Consider the following 17,254-nt stretch of genomic DNA (forward strand, 5'->3'; position numbering starts at 1 on the left):
CTGGCAAGTAATTTTAAGAGAGACGTGTCCGTCAGTGAAAAGTCAATCAATTTCAATAGATTTGTATTGTTGGAATTCATGTATGAGAAAGAATTTTTCAAATCTAAAGACTAGTGAAAATAATATAGCCAAGCAAAATGCCCGCAGCTACTGTGGCTAAGCCGGGCCATGGTCCTAATCAAGGCATATTCCACAATACAACCGGCTTTAGTACGCTTATCACGGTTACAGTTCTGACCCTTGCTTGGTTGGCCGGCTTTGCATCCCGGCTTTTTGCAGTTATTCGTTTCGAAAGTATTATTCATGAATTCGATCCATGGTGAGTTTTTATTCTGTAATTTAATGGCTATTTAATTTACGTGAGTAGCGCTTATTATTTCAATGTTACGTGTTTGTTTCAGGTTCAACTATAGATCTACTGCATATATGGTGCAGCATGGGTTTTATAATTTTTTGAATTGGTTCGATGAGAGGGCTTGGTACCCTTTGGGAAGAATTGTTGGGGGTACAGTTTACCCAGGTCTTATGATCACATCGGGTACCATACACTGGATTCTACACGCACTTAATATTCCCATTCATATTAGAGATATTTGCGTGTTCTTAGCCCCTGTGTTCAGGTTTGTGATTATTAAATAAATATAGATTCAGTTTTCATAGAGTTTCATATGTTTCTTTCAACCTATGGCTAAGCATAATTTGTTTATCTTACTATAAGTAAATATTTACATGATGCTAAATTTACCACATATTTTGTGTATTCAAATGGCACTAACAGTGCCATCTTTTTTTTATATTGAGTATAGTTGCTTTGAAATGTTTTTCCTCTTTAAAATCTTCATATTAAAGAAAAATCAATCGTACATTTTAGTGGTCTAACTGCAATAGCCACTTATCTGTTAACATCGGAATTGTGGTCAAGAGGAGCCGGTCTGTTTGCCGCTTGTTTCATAGCAATAGTGCCAGGCTACAGCAGCAGGTCTGTGGCAGGAAGTTATGATAATGAGGGAATTGCGATCTTTGCATTACAATTCACATACTACCTGTGGCTAAAGAGTGTTAAAAGTGGATCTGTTTTCTGGTCAATATGCACAGCTTTGTCATATTTTTACATGGTGAGTTAAGTTTTAAATTGTGACATTGAAATACTGAATAATGAAAGGAAATTGATAATAGAAATATGATTAAATATTGACTTTTTTCACACTGTCATTACGATATGTAAATTTTGTTATATCCGTATGGTATAAGTTTGAATAGATATTATTTAATGTAATATGTTTTTATTTAAAGGTGTCAGCATGGGGTGGATACGTTTTCATCATAAATTTGATCCCCCTTCATGTGTTTGTATTGCTGATAATGGGAAGGTTCTCTCAGCGACTGTTTGTCAGTTACACAGTGTTCTATATCATAGGACTACTGTTCTCCATGCAAATACCATTTGTGGGCTTTCAACCAATCAGAACTAGTGAACACATGGCTGCATCAGGTGAGATGTTACTACTAATTTAAATAACTTAACTTTTTAATATTTTGAACATGAATGCCAACAAAGACTTTTTTTTTTAGTTTTTAGTTGATGTCACAAGCACAGCTCTGTAGTCCACTAAAATTATTCTTATGTTTTTCAATCAATAATACTTTCCGTGAAAAACATATTACTAGTTCATTAAAGAAAAATAATTGTAAAAAAAATACTAATGCAAAGTTACAAGGGATACAATGTTTTTTCTTTGCTTTTTAAATAGTATTCTGTCATACCATTAGTAACATAAAATATAATTTCAGGTGTATTCGCTCTCCTAATGGCAGTCGGAGCTCTGAAATATTTGCACAGTCTAAACCCTAAAGGACAGTGGAAGCAGTTGTTAATACTTGGTACACTTGTAGCAGCCGGTGCTGTGTTCCTTGTAGTTGTTCTGTTGACTTATATGGGAGTTATTGCTCCATGGAGTGGGCGGTAAGTGTTGTGTTTATTAAATATTTATGCTGATACGTCTTTTATTTAATCATTTTATAAGCTGGAAACCAAAGCATAAATCAGGCTTCAAATTTCAGAAGTTATTAGTACAGTAATGCTTAAGTGCTATTTTTGTCTTGTATCACATCACACCTGGGTTTTATCTTCACTATGTATAAATATATATATTATTAGTAAATTTTATGATATAAGATGGGTTATACATTCATAATGACTTTTTATAAAGTAGAACATCTTAATTATTCTGCACTTGTAATTTGTAGATATCATTGGAGATTAACATAATATTAACACAACAATTATGCTAGAAAATGTTATGTTAATCTCTAAGTGCTTTGTTAGTATAATGTGTGCATATATTTGCATTATTTACCTTCAATGCAGTGTGCATAGGATACAACAAGGTTCAAATATGTAGCTTGAACGCTCGTGTTACCACTTACCATACATATTTTCGTAGATTACCTTACTTTCATGATATTTTAACACCCTATACGTTATTTTCTATTAAGGATATTTTTTAAAATGTTTGTTTAACAGTAAATATACTTTTAGGTTCTATTCACTTTGGGATACAGGATACGCAAAGATCCACATTCCTATAATTGCATCAGTATCGGAACATCAGCCCACAACATGGTCGTCATTTTTCTTTGACCTACATGTTCTTGTTTGCACCTTCCCTGTGGGGTTGTGGTATTGTATCAAGAATATCAATGATGAAAGAGTCTTTGGTAAGTACTATGGAATTAATTAGATGGTAGATACTAGATAAATAAAACTCTATGGGAATAAAGATATCAGGATTTGTCAGGCGTTGCTACAGTACGGCGAAAGACGAGGGTTAGAATCCTGTTTCGTGATCATTAGAATAGTTCATTTATTTGATTATGATAAAATAAAATTATCACTTTATTATTATGTTCTGAGTTTTTTAAACCTTATAATAAAATTTCAATGCAATAAAATTTTTAATTAATGGTAATTTTGCTTTGTACATCTTATACAATTGTAAAATCACTAGTAAAGCCAATCAAGTATATACATTCATTTCTATTAAAAAAAATTTAATTATATTTTACCAATTATTTAAATCAATTTGAAAAATATTAATCACATAATTTTTTTTTCTAACTAAAACATTATTTCCAGTCGCGCTATACGCCCTAAGTGCGGTATACTTCGCCGGTGTGATGGTGCGTCTCATGCTCACACTCACTCCGGTGGTGTGCGTGTTAGCTGGTATCGCATTCTCTATTATATTGGATCTGGTGTTAAGGGAAGACGAACTGCCTGTGGTGACCCCTGAAACTGAGGAGTCGAAGAGCCTTTATGATAAGGTTGGTGTCATGTGTGTGTGTGTTTTTTTTGTTACAAACACAAGAACATACAAATTACAATTATCTTAATTCTTAGAAGAATTAGCAAATTTCGAAATAACTTTCACATGACATACTATAAATAAACTTAGAATATAGCATCAAATTTTGGATATGCAGCAATTTGAGTAATCTATTTTTGAGTCTAAGTTTAAATTAACGAACATTATATTGTATTGATAAAGGTTGCTTATGCTTAACGATTTTATGGTCAGGTCAACCAACTGTACAACAGTCGTAAAATGTACGGCAATGTAATTTTACATTTGTAATCGATTATATCTGCTACAAATCGAATTATGCGGTAGTTGAGAATGTAATGATGTATAGTGTCGTAAAAAATTACAAAAGATAAATGATACATATTTATTTAACTTTTATTGATTTTAATTTGATGTCTGATTTAATGGCAGTTCCCATACACAAATTTTTGTCCTTGTATCGTAATGTAGTTGTGTTTTAGATTCTTCAACGCACATTTAGGTACATTGAGATTAAATAGTAGGATGTATAATTAAAATAAAAACTACAGGGTTTACATAAAAGATTTTTATTAATTACACAATTACAATATGGGCCAATACTATGGCTAAAATTAACAACTAAATAAACATTCACTAGATAGCAAAAGTCCGCGCGCGGCCTCCGAAAGATTTAAGGGGAAGCTCCCTAAATTTTATGTGAATTTGCATTAATATTCTGAAACAGGCACACATACAATCAAAACGGAACTTTAGTATATGATTTAGTCTTCTGTCTCTCAGTGCCAGAAATTAGAAAGGGAGCCTCCTCTTAAAGTAATGTTATTGTTGAAGTTACAGGTATACTTAAGTCGATATTGCGCTATTTTTAAAAACCTCCCAGATAACAAATATCCATTACATTTCTATTCAGGCCAGTAAAACGAAGAAGCGTATCGTAGAGCCCGCGCAAGTACAGGACCAAGGGTTGGGTCTGTACGCTCGACCAGGAACGGTTATAGCGTTCATGATACTGCTGATGTTGTTCTCCGTTCACTGCACGTGGGCCACCTCTAACGCGTACTCTAGTCCTAGTATTGTGCTCGCTAGCTATGGGAATGACGGGTGAGTGAATTCTCGATTCTTTTGCATTAAAAAAAAAATATTAGACTATCCACTATTTTCCGTCATTTTTTGTTATAAGCTCCAGTCTTTAGCTCAGCTCTAGCTTTAAGCCAGAAAGTAAGTCTTTAAATAAGTTAAGTAGAAACTGTAACATATGAGTCATGAACAAAAAATTCAAATAAAATATCGGGAAATATCATCCTCTATGCAATTTTGACGTGACAACGTCTTATAATTCGATAGAGCCGGTTGCACGCACGAAAAAACATGACTCATGCGGCGTTACCTCGTTCTGAGGCGTTCTGTGTAGGCTTGAAGTGCAAGCGAGAGCGCGGAACGAGCGACAAAGAAGCACAATCGGCCTTAAGACGTTGTCACGTTCAACTATCGTCAGTAAACCGACTGTACAGACAACCATTTTTTAAGTAAATTTTTATTGCTTTAGTAATAGTTCTATATGCGCCATTAATTTACGTTAAATAAAGTGTTTATTCAGTATGTTCAATATTTAAAATTACATTCCTAGATCGAGAAGAATATTGGATGACTTCAGAGAAGCTTATGGCTGGTTGTCACAGAACACAGCTGAAGATGCAAGAATTATGTCATGGTGGGATTATGGATATCAGGTATGCCCTTTGAGGTCACAATGGTTGTGCGCTTTCACCTTGGTTAAAAGAAAGTATTTATTTCTATAGCTTATGCGTTATTCTGGTACCTTTATAAGCTGCAAAGTATATCCTCAAAATCTGTTCAGTAATTTTTGCGAGAAAGATTAACAAACTTGCATCAATGTATTCTTGTAAGCCTTGTGTTTATAATATTGAAAGGAAGAAGATTTTTTTATTTATTTACTGGTGTCAATAATTTTACACGTCAGTGTCATTCATACGCATTTCACAGAATTGTGTCGTGCTTGCATACGAAATATTGCATAAAAAATATCATCATGAACAGTAGTATACATTCTGATTCTCAAACCTATAAGATCATTAAAACAAACATAAATCTCGTTTCCAGATAGCGGGAATGGGCAATCGAACGACACTAGTGGACAACAACACGTGGAACAATTCGCACATAGCGCTCGTGGGTAAAGCCATGGCGAGCAATGAAAGCGCTGCCTACAACATCATGACGCAGCTCGACGTGGACTATGTACTGGTTATATTTGGTGGTGCTATCGGATATTCCGGAGACGATATCAATAAGTTTATATGGATGGTCAGGATCGCGGAGGGAGAACATCCTAAGGATATACATGTAGGTGAAATTTTTTTCGTTTGTAAAGTTTTAAAGTCAGGCGTGAAATAGTACCCGAACCAGTCAGGTTTTTCTTCTATAGTATTAAAATTGAAGAAAAGATATGATATCTTTGTTATTGTTTATTTATTTGAGCTGCCATTCTGTTCACAGTATCGTCTATGCGTAACATCAGAGAGATTATGGGTTATGTTACTAGTTGCAGTGAAAATAATATTTCAAAAAAAGTTTTTTTTTAATTATTGTTTATTAAATGCCTGTGTGCTCAACTGTGTCTATTTATTTTATATATTTACTCTTGTAATTTTTTTATTTATTGGTGCACAATAAAGTATTTTTGTTTGTTTGTTTGTTTGTTTAAATCTCTTCTTTTGTTTCAGGAAGCTGATTATTTTACAGAGAGAGGGGAATATCGAGTAGATTCAGAAGGTTCAAAGACTATGTTAAATTGTTTAATGTACAAGCTATCATATTATAGGTAAATAATGATTTGATTTACTACTAAATTAAAACTCAGTTTTTTAAGTTTATACATTATAGACTCAAATAGTATATAATCTGAATAATTTTTTCTACCACATACTTTCCGTCTTCTTATTTTTGTACATTTTAAAGGGTATTAAAATAAAACAAAACCTGTTTAAATATTTATAATTCTTTATTAGTATAAAAACAAACACGTTTATATATTGTGAATTCATAATTTTAACGATGTTCTATAATATTTTCAATAACAGATACGACTCGGGCGGCAGTCCGCCGGGCTACGATCGCACTCGTAATGCGTTGCCCGGCAACCGCGGCTTCAAACTCACTTACCTAGAGGAGGCCTACACCACTGAGCATTGGCTCGTTAGGATATACAGGTACATATTTACGCACGTACACACACACACACACACACACACACACACACATACGCACACGCACGCATTGCATACACGCACTCACGCTCGCACTATCGCACGCATACATACGAATTCGTGTATATGTTACAGGAAATGTATGTAATCCGTCATTGTATACAATTTCTAGGAAATGTATACAATTCCTAAAATCGTACGGAAATGTGTGAAATAAATTATTTTATACACATTTCCTAGGAAATCTATACATTTCCTAAATAGCTATCGGAAATGTAAAACATTTAAGATATTGATATGTCGCAGGCAAGGGTTGGACTAAAGCAAAGGGGGCGCAGGACTTAAAAAATTTTTGATGGAGATGGTGTCAATATAACACCTATTTATTATTGTTTTATCGTAAAGATTACGCTTATATAAGCATGTTTTATAGGAACAACTTTTCTCTAAAATCAAAAATAGCCGAGATATTCGCCCTCAAAGTTAGGTTAGGTTTAGGTTAGGTTAGCCGTTAGGTTAGGTTAGGTTAGGTTTGTTAAAAAAAAAACTACACAGAAATAGGAGCCCCGCTTCGCGGGGCTCCGTCGACGAAGATCGAACGATCGAAGATAATAATATGAACATAATATTATTACAATTTTACGGTATGACTGTTACCCGATTGTATCAATAAGAGCTATAATAAAAAAAAATAACAACGTGTTTTATTACAGAAAGCATTTACTTTACACATTTCCTAATACGATATAGGAATTGTATACAATTCCTAGGAAGATTATACATTTCCTAGGATATGCATGCATTAAATAGTTTTTTAAACAATATTTTATACATTTCCTAAATGGTATCGGAATTGTACACATTTCCTAGGAATTGTATACAATTCCTTGATTTCATACATTTCCGGTAACATATACACTATACGTAAGCGCGTTTAATTAAACGATAAAATTATATTTTAAAAGTAAATCAATTGATTAACTTTATTAATTATTTAAAATTTAAATAATAATCAATTGGATAAAAGTGTTAACAATCATTTAATTATCAAGTAATAATAAAAATATTCAAAATAACGATCAAAACAACACAAAATAATACCTGCGCTGACTCACACAGTCACACCACTCGAATAGTTATAGTAGTAGTCCTATAAATAATGGTCGTCTGCAGTTGCGAGGCATTCTTGTCTTGACTTTGGTCGAGTAAAGATCTCTAATAAATATTATATCAGTATTTAATTACGTAATACAACCACGCTCTAACATGTATAAATAACGCGCGGAATTGTAACGTACGTAAAGGACACGTATTACGTATATGAACGTTTATTAACACTTACACGTGAGCGTACATACGTGTACGTACACGCAAAAACGCACCTGCTTTTTTGTTTTTAAATTTTGGTAAATATTACGATGTACAATTTCAGAGTGAAGAAGCCGGATGAGTTCAATCGTCCTCGCCTACCTCTAGCCAAGAGGACGATACCCACCAACAATGCTATCTCCAAAAAGGTAAAAACTTAACACTTTTATATAAATAATAATCGTTTCTAACCTTTAAATGTGTAGTTTTAGAAATTCAGAAAAAAATGTTTTCTTTTTCCCACCTATTAAACTTACATGATTTTTAATTTATGACATAATTTTTATGTTTAATCCCCTATTTTGTAGTAAATGTGTAGTGTATACTAGCTAATTGTCTAATTACCAAATTGTCTTAGGCGAGGTCCCAGCAATAGTTCCGAGAGAGTAAACAAATCGAATCAAACCCCGGTTTGTATATGTCTGTTATTTTGTGTGAAGTCTTGTGTGTCCTATTAGGCTTTTGAAAATACTAAATAATTAATTGTCTTTTTTGATTAAATCACATTTATATGCTAATCTACTATTAAGTAGTTAGTTACGTTTTGAATTTGTTGTTTTCAATTTTGTCAAACGATTGGTTTTGTTATTTATTAATCTCTTTCTTCAAGTAAATGCGAGATAAGTTCGATGATAATATCATTTCTAATTCAAAAATTCTATCTATAAATTTCTAACGTGTAAGCGTGAATTTATTTTCGGTTGCAGCTTGCGTATGATGTAGGATCAATGGTATAGTAAAATGTATTTGTAGATTTTTTCTAGTTCCTATAATTAGATTTTATAAAAAGAGAACTACGAAGATTTAATACTACTTCAGTGTAAAATATCTTTAAAAAAATGTGAAGTTTTTTTTATTAATGTTGCATGTATTGTGAATGTGTTTTTGTTTATGTGCAAGTTATTTATTTTTTGATATGAATTACGTAATATTAATATTAAAAGGGTGACTTGAGTAAACATATCAGTTAAATTTCCATTACGCATCAAGTAGCAATGTCGACAGTAACATATACATCTTGAAATAAATGCATGGATTAAAATATTTTATATTGAAAATATTCATTGTTTCAAAAATTTAAGTCCTACGTAATACACACCGTAACTGTAGTGATTTTTTTTGCACAGATGTGTGTATTATAAGATTATTTTCTTTGACAGACATCTAAAAGAAGAAAAGGGCTGCTCAAAAACAAGCCTACAGTTGTGAAAGGTAAGAAAATGACGAGGTTGGAGTGACCTCGAGCCTAGATAAGTTATCAGTGGTAGATGCGGCGCTAAGCAAGTGTCATCAAACATCTTGTACAATGAAACATTCCAAAATCTAGCGAAAGTGCTTGTTATGTTAAAGGAAATAAAAGTCATTTTCATTTAACACCATGATGTATAAAATTGTTTATAGTATATTATATGTTTTATTTACTTGACGCGTATTGATTTATTTATTCGAGTGGAAAGACTCAAATTGTTTGTTTAATCGAACAGCACTTCTGAAGCCAGACAAATAAGAGAAATCTTGTACACGTGTTTGATGATTTTCCTCGTAGGTAACATATAGCAATAAATTGGATTGTAATTTTATGAATGTAGTACTTTGCGGGTATTTTATAACATAAGTTTTTCAGGAAAATTTTTGTTTAAAACTAATTTGATCACTTCTTTGTATTGTACATATAAATAATGCCAATATTGTGATGTACTTCTAGAGCATGTACTAATCAGACATATTTTTATATGAAAACTGAATTTAAATTTATTTATCCACCATGAGAGATGTACCTTGTAAATTAAACTCGCTTTACATTTTTATTGTATTTCTTCTTTTTATAAGCCCTTTAACATAGTTTTTAAAAGTTTGCACAAAAATATATTAAATTGAATACCTTCTAGTTTATTGTGATTGTACAAAATTGTTAAAATTCTTTAAGATATATTCGGATTAAAATTGAAACTTGGGCGGGCATCTTTACCACTGATAATATTTTATACTACGTGACTGACACCAATTATGTGTATTTAGTCCATTAGATATCGTGTTTCTTAAAATTTTAGGCGATTGTTTTTGATTTTAATAAATTTTTCTATCGATTACATGGTCCTCACTTAAACATACACTGTAAATCGAATCTTTTATTTTTAAAGCTTGTGTATTTGAATGTTAACTTGCGTTTCTCTTTATTTATTTATTTTATGTAATATCTCAGTTTCAAAGGCACAATTTGAACTTTAAAAGCACAACTGTGTGTTTTTCAAGGAATAATATTTTACGCTTTTCTAACTTTAAATGGAAAAATCTTAACGGCCATGTAGTCGATATTATTTATAGTGCAAAGAGTGTTAGTGCGGGTTTGGAGAACCTGAAGTTGTACCTTTATATCCAGCGATCTTTTAACTGCTGTATTAGATTCATGTTTAAGGTTTCCATACTTTTAAAGGGAAAGTATGGTAAAAAAAAGTATTTTACTTTTTTACTTCTGCCACTATATTCTTATAATTTGATTCCTTACATCGCTTTGGTTCTCCTTACCTAGTCTAGTGTACGTGAATGCGACGTCCATTTGTATATTAATTAAATAGTTTAATATTGTTCCAAGATGTTTTTCATTGTCAATATATTGCACCTTATTCAACATTCACGATTAAGTATCCCAGTTTGTAAATTGTTAATATGTATTTTCGAATTTAATAAAATCGTTGTAACGTTAACTATTTCTTCATAATGACCTGCTGAGTATCAATTCTGAAAACTCTCTCCAAAGGTACTAATTAATATGTAAAGCAGCTAGAATATTCTTTTCACGAAAGGAAGTTTTAAATATTTATTACTTTTAATACATTGTTCGCTTCAACAATAAATATACAGGTACTTATCTCAATGATATGGAAAATGAAGGCTTTTTAAATAGGTGTTAATTATTTCAGTGCACTGGTCTATTTCTATCTAGATTAGCTTACGTTATTATGTACTTAGCATATTTTAATATGTTTTGTATTGCTGTGCATTTAGATAAAGACTTGCGATTCCAACTCGTATAGCAAGGTGTGAGAAATAGTTTTATATAATGTGTTTATTCATTATTGACCACCAAAGAGATTAAGAGATTGAGCCTCTCGGGCTCGGTGGAGTCTAATATAGTTATGTACAAGTTAAGATCAGTGAAACACGAATACTACTCATAAATAAGTAACTAACGTTTGAATAGGTGTGAGAGGATCGCTTGAGACATTATAATAGTCGTTATTTTTCCGACCAGTGCATTTAATATGTCGTAAATTTTTCATGCATTGTCTACTTGTGTGTGTGTTTAAGTTTGCCATTCTCAAACTGACTCTAATTATGAATTTTATGTTGTTTAATTTTATTGTTGCACAGCACTATATTGTTTTCTTATTGTGACAGAGGTTTATAGTCTAGATAAGATGCTATTGTACTTTACAATGTGTTCTGAATAAACAGCTGATGATGATCACCGATTTTTATTTATTGAAACCCATATAAGTAACATAACTTGTAATAAAATTTAGTTTTCCCTTGAATTAACAGGATCCATAAAAATGTTATTTAAACTAAATTGTATATTTACCTTAAAAAATATTTGCTGTAAATGGGTAAAAGGGGATGAAATAGAAAAACAAGATGACAAAACCTTCACCAAATATTTATTAATAAAGACAATCTAAAAGATCACGTAATAGTCATTGTCTTAAAAAATTAGTTACCCTAATAAATTTATCAATATATATGTAATAGTTTTATTTAATTACTTATTGTTTCAAGGATATGCGAAGTTGTGAAGTCGCCCAGAGGGAGAGGGACAGGACTCGAGCTTAGTCGTTGTTCATTACAAATCATCACATTCAATATAACAATGAATCTAGAATTTATAATTAATACATTTACATCTTTCAATGATTATCTATAATGTTTAATCTAAATGCTCATATATTTAATGACCTAACATGTCTACGCGAAGAATTGTTCTAATCTAAAAGGTCCTACGATTTTTCATAGTATTTATTTATTTATTTATTTATTTCAATAAATAAATACTACTAGTATTTCAAAGATTCGTAATTTACAGAACGTTCAAAATCACAACACAGAGTGTAATATCAAATTATCGTGCATTTGGCACGTTTCATGTACATTCTACTATTACACTAAACGTATTAAGTACGTATTATTTTGATACAGTGCTACCACGTAAATAAACGTGTCGGTGAATGCAATTCCCTGGTACGCATTTTACACAGGAAGCGAAATATTATTCATTATTTAAATGCTTTCGATGATATTCCATTCGTGTGTTTATGAAGTGGTAACACTGTATGGCAGTGAAGGATATTCCTTCGTACAAATTTTCGATACAAAATTAGAAGAATATAATTCACTTAAATTTACAAAATATCGTTACTATATATATAGTAATATGTATGTATTATGAATGAGTATATTATGACACAAATATATAAAGTACATAAATATATACAATTACACACATTTGCTACGAGAGCAACGAATAAGGTTACTAAGCGGGGAAATAGATTTAAGATTATAAAGATTAAGAACAGTGGAGAACGATGGAAGAATTTAATATTAGAATCAACTTAAACAAAACGTTTGCTTCTTGTTTCCTAAAATTATTTAATTTTACATTTTATAAAGGTAAACTTTCACTTCAGTGGTTAATGTAGTAAATTGACATGTATTTATTGTATCCTTATTATGTCGTCGATGTGTGTATATTTTTAATATTTCCTTAATATAAATTGCAAGACTTAGAGATATCAGTATATTTTGTAGACAATATAAGTATTAGTAGAACTAAGGCCGATCACGTCTGTAGTACTCACTCTGAGCCAGCAGAGCGGCCGCAGAGTATGTAATAAATGCAATTTTACAGTGCTTCGTATTCTTTTTAATTAAAACAAACAAAATAATAATAGTACAAAAATAAAATTGTAAGGCACTTCTATGTTTAAATTGAAATAAGATAGTTCACTCTATTTATCAATTGATCTTATAAATAATTTAATACTTATTTCAACATTTTCGCTACTATTTATTCGTTTAGAGTTTCTAATGAAGTCTAAATGTCGCGATTTAATATTCTAAAAGAATAATTTTTGCTATTATATTATAGATAATGAGTTTAGGTGATAGCGCGATCTATAAGCTTACACCCTGACTAGTACGATTTGGCACATGGAATGGGATTAGCTTATCTGATAATATACCTACTGAGTACTGCGACAGGAAGAAGCGCAACTCGAGAGTTGAGTCTAGGGAAGGCGATAGACTAACGTAATGAAAGCGAGATTTTGTAGCGTTCAGTCTTAATAGCTAAGAAATCTCTCTGGAGGGACTTGATCTTAATTATCATGTGTAATTTTGTAGAAGAAGAGCTATATCTGAAATTATGATTTCAAATTGTATTTACAATACATAACTATCATTTTCTTTAATTTCGTTTGAAACAAGTTCATTCAATCTAAAATTAATAATCTATTTTTTCGATTTCTTTACAGACTCTAGGCATATAATATCTATTTGGCAGACTGTAAATAACAATCGAATTATTAGGTATCTACAGTACAAAAATTTCACTTTTATTTTTAATTTGTAGTAAACTTAATATATCACCGGCAGTTATCATATTATAAGACGGAAAATTAAAATATGAATCAACTAAACGTATCATATATATAATTTGGCTTTTTATTATCGGTAGGTACTGTTCTATTAATGGTAAATAACGGTTTGAAATAAACCTATGATATTTATATAAGAAAATTTAGATTTATTAAAATTTTTTGGCACATGGGAAATAGAAGATAAAATTAGTAACATTTTGTGAACATTTGTCTATATTGTTAAGATAGAACACAACCAAATAATCACTCAAGTTAGTTTTGCAACATAGCGATTCAAATTCATCTTATAATTAATATTAATATAAAATAAGTATATAATATTATAGAGCTACTTAATATATTACGACAGGGTTGTACGTTGGCAGAAGTTAACTAATTTAAGTATATAATTATAGGTTCATATATAGGTATATACATATAATTATATCTACCCATGGAGGGTAATGAAATACATAACGTAGGTATATCCCCAGCGATAACTGAGCTAATCCACTTTAACGGCCTTGTTTAGACATCTACTATAGATTATTTTACAAAATTCTACGTTTCGTTAATCGTTTCCCGAATCCATAATACTGAGAGCGTTTAACGCTTTTGTTACAATTAATCTAAAATCGTTACGACTCAACAACAAATTAATTTCAAACGTACGCGTGTTAAATATAATATTATGTCTTTTAAAAGGAATACTGCCTCGAAATCGAACGAAGACGTCAAGTGCTTATATCGGAAGACGAAAAGTTTAATAAGAAAGTTCACAACCACGAAAGTTATTACAATGTGTTCTCAGTTTGGCAGCGACGAAATGAGTTTAGAATTGCAGGCTAAAGGTAACGAGACTCGAGATATCGAGCAACGCGATCGCTCGGCGCTCGGCTACAAGCTACAACTACAACACTCAGCTCTACTGCTGAAACAATTACATACAATTATCACAACACGTAGTACACGCACATACAATATCTTACATCGACTCGTACAACATAACTTACATTCATAAATTAGTACACATTCAGTTATACAATAAAGAATAAATAACAGGAACGAGATAATAAAATTACCAACGTAAAATATAGAACATTTGAGCATTTTACTAATATTTCTGTAAAAAAATATTATCATTCCATTTATTTTTTTATATTATTTATAATATCATTTCTGTGAATAACTAGGTACGGAGAATATGTTTATAAGTTATAGCATATTTTTTATTGTTCTTCGTTTTTCTTGTACCTTGCAGAATATAGATAATCGGTGTTAGATACATTTATTCTTTGAATTTATCACTCATTCGTTCCACAGAGAGGTTTTTTTTGTTAGTTGTAGGGATCCATTCCATACCCAGTTTTTCACAGAACGTTTGTGTTCAATATTTTTCTAAAACTGCATCGATATGTGACTAGTTTTCGGTAGGTACGGATGCTGAATTGAATTCCTTTATACAATTAACTATCTAAAACAAGACGCAAAAATAATCTGCGCTTAAAATTTTTCTAATTAAGCTAAAATAACAAAAATAATAAATAACGAAATGAGCAAAATAAGCAAACGTAACAATGAGCTGGGCTCGCGCTAAAACCGAGGGCGAATAGAAACGAGGTAGTGTAGTTACTACACGAAAAACTCTTAATTTACACGCGTATGTACTTTTATATTACACATAATGTACGAGTATATTATACATTCACCTTTAGGTTGTAGCTCGCCCGGATCTGCTGTACTGATTAACAACTACTAGATATTTACAACATCACACTTGCAGTCACGTCGAGAAGTCTGTCATATAAAAACTTTACCAAGTTCCTACTCGGTACTTATATCTACACGTGTATACAAAATATTAACGGCTCTTTAGGCTAAGCGTTACAAGAATTTTGAGAATTGGTAATTTTAGTTCGGGCGTCGATACCCCTAACGTCTAGCCACTAGAACTATTTCACTTCTAAATGTCAGTATATATCTATTTTGTAATTATCATAATAAATGCTTAGGCATTTTCAGAGGCCGAGCGGTTCGTCATTGTTAATGTGCAGGCGCGGTTCGAGTGCACGCGAGAGCCAAGTGGCACGTGGCACGTGGCACGTGACACGCGTGAATGGCACGACACGTGGCACGTGACACGCGACACAAGACAGCGAGTAACGAGTAACACGTAACACGTAAGCCCAACTATATAATACGTATTTGAATAATTGTGATTAGTCGCACTGAGGCAAAAATGACGCGTGGGCGGAATGAGTGAGCGACAAATTATTGTGTAGGCGTTTTATTTTGGTATTCAGTAGTCGCTTGGGATCTGTCATCAGATCTCTCGACCTTTTCATAAGGCTTTTCGAGTTTAGGCCTTTTGGGCTCGGCGTCGAGTGGCCGGTGCGACTTCATGTGTGCGCTACGACTTTTTACTTTGTTAAATACTCTGAAACATAACAGGATAAACTTTAGAAATAGCAACAGAACGATGAAAAGCAACAAGAAACAGAGAAAATAAATGAAAGCACAAAGCGGTAAGCGTTAGTAAAGTATTTATGCCCTAACCCTTATTATTTATCATCAAACAATTTTTGATCGAATCGATTTCGACCTCTAACCTAATGTGCAGTTATTAGAATAAATATAGACAACCGTTATTTTGAAATGTGATGGACTTTTAAATCTACGCTTTAATTCTATTTACAACATTTGAGACTATTCGACATAGTGTGGTCCCTGGGACTTAATTATTAATCATCATCGGAGTAAAAAAGTATATTGAGTTTATTATATTGTAATGCTGCTTATTTTAAAATTTGTTGTACCGTTTTGTAATCAACCAACAAATTCACAGTGTTGTCGGCCGGTTCCCAAAGAATCGTGCTATGTCAAATAGATTTACACTTTACTGCATCAGCATTATAAACAATAATCTGTATGTTTATTGATTATAAAGCATAAAATTTATTTTAACATGCAATCAACACCGATAACATTAAAACCCATTTATTTTACCTAAATATTTCTACAGCTATAGTGTATTCAATTAATCAAAACATAACATCCGTGGCTTTGTAAAATCTTACGAAATATCCAATAATGTAAATACACCGCACGTAAACTATATCTCGACAATGAATTAGTGTTTCGATCCATGCAAATTAGGCGAGGCCTACACTATACGTATCGCGTTCGTAAAAAATCTAAGTCTATAATTAATATGGCCATAGACGATTATTACAATTACATAAGTGGGTAGCGGATCGATGTCGCGTTATGATAGCTAGATGGCGCGTCCTGAAGCACTTACTTTCCGCAGATCTTGCAAGGGAACTCCTCTCCCTCGAAGGAAGGCGACGAGGCGAGTGCTGGCGCCAGCGACTGGCCTAACGAACCCTGGATAAGTCGAGGTTACAAGAGTTTAGTATTAAATCATTTCGTGCGGAATTCAATCAGCCAGCCTGAAGACAAAATGCAGTCCTGCGTTGGTATTACTGCTTACTTGTGTCGGTTGCGAGTCACTCCAGCTCCGCAAGTACAACGTTTTGTAGTCTTTCGTTACTTTCTTCCAGAAGTAGTAGAATTGCACGCATTGTTTCGAGTCTTTGGTTCTTATCTGTGGAATGAAATATACTGTGAATGGTTATCATTATTATTTTTGGTTACTACGTATAAAAGTAGACTGTAA

At 32.2% G+C, this 17,254-nt stretch overlaps 2 protein-coding genes across 8 annotated transcripts in view; one reads left to right on the forward strand and one right to left on the reverse strand.

Annotated features, from left to right (window-relative positions):
- The first annotated feature begins 35 nt into the window (after positions 1-35).
- Positions 36-11,408, forward strand: LOC123699585 (dolichyl-diphosphooligosaccharide--protein glycosyltransferase subunit STT3B). 2 transcript variants are annotated; one of them, XM_045646570.1, is made up of 15 exons: positions 36-319; positions 402-620; positions 872-1,115; positions 1,294-1,492; positions 1,792-1,963; positions 2,540-2,718; positions 3,137-3,324; positions 4,258-4,448; positions 4,975-5,077; positions 5,469-5,711; positions 6,092-6,189; positions 6,449-6,577; positions 8,007-8,091; positions 8,301-8,352; positions 9,103-11,408. In XM_045646570.1, exons 1-14 carry the CDS (start codon positions 138-140, stop codon positions 8,316-8,318), a joined length of 2,250 nt encoding a protein of 749 aa, XP_045502526.1. In that variant the 5' UTR covers positions 36-137; the 3' UTR covers positions 8,319-8,352; positions 9,103-11,408. The 2 variants fall into 2 exon arrangements, with proteins under 2 accessions (XP_045502526.1, XP_045502525.1); XM_045646569.1 differs by lacking the exon at positions 8,301-8,352 and having other exon boundaries at positions 37-319.
- A 171-nt stretch (positions 11,409-11,579) lies between these two features.
- LOC123699578 overlaps positions 11,580-17,254 on the reverse strand; it is a 159,789-nt gene continuing 154,114 nt past the window's right edge. For all 6 annotated transcript variants that reach the window (XM_045646558.1, XM_045646559.1, XM_045646555.1 and 3 more), the window contains 3 exons: positions 17,069-17,182; positions 16,877-16,962; positions 11,580-16,012 (listed from right to left, as the gene is read on the reverse strand). In XM_045646558.1, the coding sequence (XP_045502514.1) occupies positions 15,847-16,012; positions 16,877-16,962; positions 17,069-17,182 (366 nt within the window). In that variant the 3' untranslated portion in view covers positions 11,580-15,846. The remainder of the gene's footprint in view (positions 16,013-16,876; positions 16,963-17,068; positions 17,183-17,254) is intronic.

This window comes from Colias croceus, chromosome 18 (genome assembly GCF_905220415.1).
Source record: "Colias croceus chromosome 18, ilColCroc2.1".
Classification (NCBI taxonomy): Eukaryota; Metazoa; Arthropoda; class Insecta; order Lepidoptera; family Pieridae; genus Colias; species Colias croceus.

Bases quoted from the DNA above. Each gene is read 5' to 3' on its own strand.
- LOC123699585 (XM_045646569.1), top strand. From the start codon at position 138: ATGCCCGCAGCTACTGTGGCTAAGCCGGGCCATGGTCCTAATCAAGGC. The intron at 320-401 runs GTGAGTTTTTAT...TGTTTGTTTCAG, and splicing joins ATTCATGAATTCGATCCATG to GTTCAACTATAGATCTACTG. The intron at 5,712-6,091 runs GTAGGTGAAATT...CTTTTGTTTCAG, and splicing joins AACATCCTAAGGATATACAT to GAAGCTGATTATTTTACAGA.